At 64.7% G+C, this 6,958-nt stretch overlaps 1 protein-coding gene across 1 annotated transcript in view; it reads left to right on the top strand.

Annotated features, from left to right (window-relative positions):
* LOC113207132 (protein singed) overlaps positions 1-6,958 on the top strand; it is a 24,814-nt gene that overhangs the window by 2,240 nt on the left and 15,616 nt on the right. The window contains exons 3-4 of the mRNA XM_052275744.1: positions 2,024-2,309; positions 2,388-2,516. Of these exons, the coding sequence (XP_052131704.1) occupies positions 2,024-2,309; positions 2,388-2,516 (415 nt within the window). The remainder of the gene's footprint in view (positions 1-2,023; positions 2,310-2,387; positions 2,517-6,958) is intronic.

Here is a 6,958-nt window from a genome sequence, read left to right as displayed (position 1 = left end):
CCCCCCCCTCGCGGAACAGCCCCGTCGATCAGCCTAGTCGCGTGCCGCGAAGGGGAATGGACGGACTGAGGAGTGGTGCGTTGAGAACAAGACTCCGGGACACAACGTGTCTGGTGAGCGCTGTGTGTCGTTCACCTCAGGCTGGAGAAATGGAGTGTCTTCTTACAACGTCGCGGTGGGAAAAGAGGTGGACTCCGGTGGTCCTGAGAGGCCATGGAATAATAAATAGGCTTCAAAAAGTTTCAAGAACTTTGCTTTCGGTGAAGCTTCTTTAATCGAAGCAGCCTATTTTCCCCCTGTGTGCAGCGGTGCGGGGGCGGCGGGCGGGGGGCCCCGGAGCCGGAGGCCGGAGCCGGCCGGCGAGCGCGACCTGCTACACGGCCGCGCGGCCGCGCACTTCCAGTCCGCCCCCACCACGTCGCACCTCCCGCCCCTCTCCCTCTCTCTCTCCTCTCCCCTCTCCCCTCTCGCCGTGCGCCCGGCTCCGGCTCTTCCGCCCGCGGCGCGGAGCGGTGCTAGGGTTGCCGACTGCCCGCCCCGCCGGCCCCGCCCCGCCGCGCCGGTCCAGTGTTTTTGGCGGTGCCGGTCGGTGTGTCGGCCGGGCCGGCTCGCGGGCCCATCGCGTCGTTAATTAGGGTTGCGATGACGTGCCACTCCCACGCCGCCACCCGCTCCCACAAGTCGGTCCGCGCCCTGGACGCCGATCTTTTATCGTCCGGTTTTGGTGGTGTGATGGAGTGCGTGTGTGTGTGTGTGAGGGGCGGGCGGACGCGATTCCTTTGGCTGCCGCGCCGCCACTGGCGGCCCTCGGGCAGGGCGTGGGTGGGGCGGGCGGGTGACGCAGTGTGACGCAGCCTCGACGACCAAGACCAGAGCGATGAATGTGTGTCCCTCCAGCATTCCCCCGGCCTCCCCCATCATGTGAGTCAGTGGTGAAGCCCTGCCCTGGCGCGCCGCCGGCCCGGCCCGGCCCGGCCCTTGAGTCAGCCACCGGACCCTTCTCCCCCTCCCTCCGGGGCGCATGTCCCGCAGCCTGAATCATCATAGGCGTCGCGTCGACCTCCCAGGCGCCCCGTTGTGGGCGTCGCCCCAGCTTGTTTACTGGACGGACCCACCGCGTTAGAGATTACAGGCGAGTCAATTTGTTTCATTGAGCCGGGCCCGACCCGGACCGCGGCGGGCGTCTAATTGAAAAGGGCCGCCCAGCCTCGCCCTCCTGCACGAGGACGTATGGGAAGAGCACGGCAGAGTGCTGGGCAGTAGAGTGCTGGGCAGTAGAGTGCTGGGCAGTAGAGTGCTGGGCAGTAGAGTGCTGGGCAGTGCTGGGCATAGAGTGCTGGGCATAGAGTGCTAGTTCAGAGAGTGCTGTGGGCGGGCGGGCAGCGATGGCCGATGGATAATACACTGCGGTGGCAGGTCGGCAACGATTTATCATCGTTGGGCAGCTCGGGCCCGGCCGCTCCGATCAGTCTGCCCCGGGGGAAAGTCTTGGCGTGCTACCGACGCGTTGCTCGGCCAGCTGGCTGTACATAGTGCGCTATGCTGCTGCTGCTGCTGCTGCTGCTGCTGCCGAGAAACAATTGAGGGCTATCATGTTGCCGTTTGGCGGGCGCGGCCACAGCTCGTTTGGTCTGCCTTTCGCCTCGCACCTCGCTCCGCGGTCTACTTTTTCTCAATTATAAGTATTGTTTGTCCGGGCTGATCGGTATGGAACGTATTTTATATTATTATTTTTTTGTCGCGTCCCATCCCGCTCTGGAGAGTAATTCTTATCTGTCCCGGTGGCGGCGGCGGCCGGTGCGCGAGCTGAGCTGAGGGTCACACTTTCACTTTCCTTTTGGTTGCGTCGGAGACGATGTTTCCCACAGGGCGCCCCGGGCGGTGGCGAGCAGGCAAGCGACAGGGCACTCGAGCACTCCAGGAGCTCTCCAGGAACATGACTCCGGCACCTCTCCAGGACGTTTAGAGAACGCCGGAACAAGTGAACAGACCCTTACGTACCTTTTTATTGTTTTCGTTTCAGGTGAACCTACGTTCGGTGGGGCGCAAGCGTTTCGCGCACCTCTCCGAGAACCTGGACGAGATCCACGTGGACGCCAACATCCCCTGGGGCGAGGACACGCTCTTCACCCTCGAGTTCCGCGCGGACGACGGCGGCAAGTACGCGCTGCACACGTGCAACAACAAGTACCTGTCGCGGGAGGGCAAGCTCGCCGACACGTGCACGCCCAACTGCCTCTTCTCCGCCGAGTACCACGCCGGCATGCTGGCGCTGCGGGACCGCGCCGGCGGCTACCTCTCCCCCATCGGTACGTGCCCCCGCCCCCGCCCTCTCCTGCTCCGACACGTCACTCGACTCTAAGCCCCTGTCTTTGCCCCTCTCGCAGGCTCCAAGGCGGTGCTCAAGTCCCGCTCCAACACGGTGACCAAGGACGAGCTCTTCTCACTGGAGGACTCGCTGCCCCAGGCCAGCTTCGTCGCCGCCCTCAACGGCCGCTACGTCTCCGTCAAGCAAGGTGAGCGCACTAGGAAGAGGGAGCAAGAGAGAGAGAGAGAGAGAGACGGCGTGGCGCGTCCTGCGATGTTTGCTTTTCGCAGTGTAGTGGCGGAGCCGGTGCCGGAGCCGGCCACTGGAACTGAACCCGTACCGGCGCAGCCCTGAGAGTTGGGCCCCCGCCCCGCCTCCCGCGAGCGAGCGAACGCCTGTGTGCGTGCGGTTGTCTGTGTGTGTGTGTGTGTGTGTGTGTGTGTGTGTGTGTGTGTTTTGTTGCGGAACGAATCACGGCCACTAGCCCCCATAGCATGCAACATTCTAGTAAAATGAAACTGCTTTACTCACCCCCGCCCCGCGACGACGCCCCACATAGGGCGCAAGGCGCGCCCATGCCGCGGCGACGGGCGAGGTCTGGGCGCGCTCCGGGACGAGACCAGCTTCCGAACGACTCTAGTGTAGGACTCGAGGGAATAGAAAGTCGTCGCCAACCGCGGCGCGACGCGTTTCGGGCGTGAGACGGACGCGCGGCCCGAGCGCTTCGCTCGCTCGGCCTGCGCAATTAAATGCAAGTGCACCGCGGTGCATCGGGCAGCTGCGCCAGCTGCACCCCCTGCAGGGCCCGGCTGGGAGGGCTGTCCGGCCCGCTGCACCTGCGAGTGAAGGCGGGCAGCTGGAGCTGTACCCCCTGCAGCGCCTGACTCGGAGGGCTGCCCGTGCAAGCCGCGAGTCCGCGCGGGCGGGCTGATGCGCTGGCCGGGTGGTGCCATCCCAACCCGCCATCATCACACAAAGCTCCTCGAAGGGTTTTGTTTTCGATCCCGCGCCGACTTCCTCTGAGCTGCTGCTGTCGCCATCTCATCTGGACCCTGTACCGCTCGTATTGTTTCGTGGGGCCTTCCTGCCATTGTGCCCGAGTAGCAGAATGCCCTGCCTGTCGGCTTATTGTGGCCCCAGAGCCGTCGCTACTTCCTGGCCTCGTGTGCGTCCCCGCCGCGCAGCTCGCCCGCCCGCACCCCCTCGGGGGCTGCTGGCGCCCCGCGGCCCCACGCCACGCCGCGCCACGGCTCGCCGCTTCACGCTGGCTGATGCGGTAAATTAATAAACAGTGCGGATAGCGGGACCATTAGATGGAAGTGACCGGAGCGGGGCGCCTGTGGCGGGCGCGGCGCTCTCCGCCGTGGCGCTGATGGGCGACGTGCTGACCGCTGCGGGCTTCCTCTGCCGGCCTGACCTATGCGCCGCTCACCGCGCGGCTCACCACCGCGGGCCCCGGGGCGGGGCGCGCTGCATGCTCGCCGCGGTGTATAATAGATTGATCGGCTCACCCAGGCGTGACCGCGGCCCGTGACCTTGCTCCGCCCGCTCCGCCCCAGGAAGTGCCCCATCCAGCTCGAGCCGCGTCTCATAAGAAGCAGTGGGCCGGGAGAGGCATTTAGCGGCCTCGCTCCGCCCCGCCGCCCAGGCCGCGGGCCCGGGCCGGTACGATGCGTTCCGTTTGGTTTCGCCTCATTGCCCTCCTTCCTGGGCGTGAGCGGCGGCGCCCAGCCCGGCACCAGGGTGTCGGTGGCGCCTCATGACGCACGGCCCCGAGGAGGAGACGTCGCTCGCCTGCGCCGCGCCGCTGGCCGAGGAGGAGGCACGCCGAGGGACGTGTGCTCCGCGCCGCACTCCGGCGGCGCACCGAGCCGCGAAGATACCCGCCCCTTCCCCACCCTCTCCTCCTCCGGACCGACACGCCTGCGTCACGCCTGGCGCCAGGCCGGCCTGCAGGCTGCGGGGCCCCGTGCCTCCTGCAGGGGCAGGCCAGCAGGTGTCCAACAGGCCTGCGGGCGGTGCGGTGGCGGTGCCCTCCGCGGCCCTCATTGTGCAGGTCTTCCCTCGCGAATCAGTGAGGTGGGGGCGGTGGCGGTGCGATTGAATTGGACGCCGTTTATTTTCGCCAGGAGCTGCTTTGTTCCCCCTTTTTTGCGCCTTTCTTTCCACCAACGAGTTACCCCGCGTTTTCTTCTCTAAAGGGAGTAGCGTGATAATTAATTTGAGGTTTTTTTTTTCTCCCTTGCCCGCGTCCGGTGCAGCGCGCGGCTCGCGTGCCGCGCTCTCCAGAGACACACGGCTGGAGCGGTGATTTGATAATTGTTTGGGGTCGGTGATCGCGCCCCTCGGCCAGGGCTGCCGTCAGGAGGGCTAATGCGGCCCTGCGCCGAGCGTAACGCGGCCGCGATGTAAGCAGGCACGAGAACGGGACGGGTTGCCGGGGCTCGGTGAGGCTCGGCCCGCTCACCTCCTCCCGCCCCGCGCCGCGCCTCTCTCGCTGTAATTGGCCGGCATGCTGGCCGCGCCGCCGCCGCCGCCGCACCAAACCAAGCCGAACCGATCCTTCTGAACCGCGCGGCCCCCTTCTGACGTCGACACACAGGAAGCGGCGCGGTTCTGCTGACCACCGGGCGGCCGGGTCCTCCTCCTCCTGGGCGCGCACCTCCACGCGGGGGGCGGGGCCGGGCGGGGCGCACCAGGGCCGCGCTGCTGACCGGACAGGGGGACGCGGATGGGTATCAATTAACGGCGGAGTGACATTCTAAGCTCCGCGTGCGCCGAGGATCCGACGTCCCCCCCCCCCCCTCCCCCCATTTCCCCTGCCTCTCTCGCTCGCGTTCTGTTCATCGTCCGCCTGGATGGAATTTCTCTCCTTCCCTCCCCCCCCCCCCTCCTCTTCCATCTGCCGTCCTCCTGCTGACGGTGGAAAGCAAAAGAAAATAAGGCCCTTCATGTGCATGAATTTGCATGGCATTACTCACGACACTCGCGTTTCGTTGTTGTTATCTCACGGGGCGCCCTCACTGTCAGTGCGAGTGCAGTAGTTTGGGTGTGAGTCCGGGCCGCGCGCTGCTGGAGCCGCCCTGGAGCTGGAGAGGAGGACGGGCCCGCGCCAAAATCTTCATCTTTGTGCGGCGCGCTGCTGCGCCGTGATGGCAGAGTAGCGGCGGGGCTGGGATTGTCTAAACGTGGGAAAGGCGTAATTAAATTCGGAAACGTGTCTTCGCGGCGGCGTGATGGACGGTGGCGCGGTGAGCTCCCCCTCCCGCTGCAGCGGCGCTCGGAGGACGCGGACGCGCGCAAGTCGTGCTCCAGCCGGAAAGAGCCCGTAGGCTAGGGAAGACCTTTCCGCCTGATGGATTTCAAATCTGGGGTGACGCAATTTTGAAACTCAAACTTTTGCGGTCCGGGCACGGCGTCGTTTCGTCAGGTCGGCGTCGGCAGCCATGTTTGCGCCACTCGCTTCGCGGCGCGGGGCTCCCTTTTCTCTCACTCTCCGTTTTGTTCTGGCGGGTCGCGGACGCGCCGCCCAAAGGGACGCGCGCGTCCTCTTGTTTAGCGCCGGCCGGGGTGTCCGTGAGTGGGCGGGACTTTCTCTCGACGGGGGCGTTGCTGCTGCTGCTGCTGCCGCTGCTGCTGCTGCCGCTGCTGCTGCTGCTGCTGCTGCTGCTGCTGCTGCTGCTGCTGCTGCTGCTGCTGCTGCTGCTGCTGCTGCTGAAGCTGCTGCTGCCGCTGCTGCTGCTGCTGCTGCTGCTGAAGCTGCTGCTGAAGCTGCTCGCCGTTGTTGTGTTCATTGCTGTGCGCTCCTCCTGTCGCAGCGGAGACGAGCGGCAGAACGGGACCTGACGAACTAGACCGGCCAGCATATGGCGAGCGGGCCGGGCCGGCAGGACGGGCAGGACGCGGCGACGCAATGACGGCTGGGCGGGGCGGAAATGCTTAAAATTGCATTATTCGCTTCCTCTCCGGTACACACAGCAGGCGGGCGGGCACACAGGAGAGACGGAAAATATAGAAAAGAATGTTATGCAAATGTTAGCCAGGCCACCTTTGCAACCAGATGTGAGGTCGACGGTTTACCTCGCGGTTTCCGCTGCTGTTTGCTGGTTGTGGTTAGGCTGTACCGCATGGCAGGCGTGCGGGCGGGTTGCCTATCGGCACGGGGCCCGGCCGGCCCTGCTGCTGCCCGCGTTGGCGGGCCCACTCATAGACTGGCATTGATCAGCTGCAATTCATGGATCTAAATGTGCGCCAAAAAGCATCCAATTAATCAAAATTAACTAGGTTTAAAAATATGCGAATAAGTTCGAGAAAAATTAAAGGCGAATTATTTTCCAGTGGTCAATATTCACTACTAGACCATGCAGATTCCTCTCATTTTTCTCGCGTGGCGCGTGTGGCAGGGAGTCTGGCGCGCGCTGCTGTTCCACAATAGGCCGGGCCGAGGGCTGCTGGGCCGGGCCCGAATAGAGGGAAGGACCGCGGTGCGGCGGGACGTGACGCCGTAGCGCCGCGCGCTGGGCTGAGGGCGAGGAGAACACCACACTGACAAATAAAGTGTGCAACTCTCGTCTCGTGCTAGCCTGCACATGCAAGTGCTACACTGCGTTGCGCACTTTTAAGTGTTTGACTGGATATTTTAAAACAAAA

This window comes from Frankliniella occidentalis, unplaced genomic scaffold, assembly GCF_000697945.3.
Source record: "Frankliniella occidentalis isolate FOCC.00 unplaced genomic scaffold, Focc_3.1 Scaffold866, whole genome shotgun sequence".
NCBI lineage: Eukaryota > Metazoa > Arthropoda > Insecta > Thysanoptera > Thripidae > Frankliniella > Frankliniella occidentalis.
This window is presented reverse-complemented; position numbering and strand designations above follow the sequence as displayed.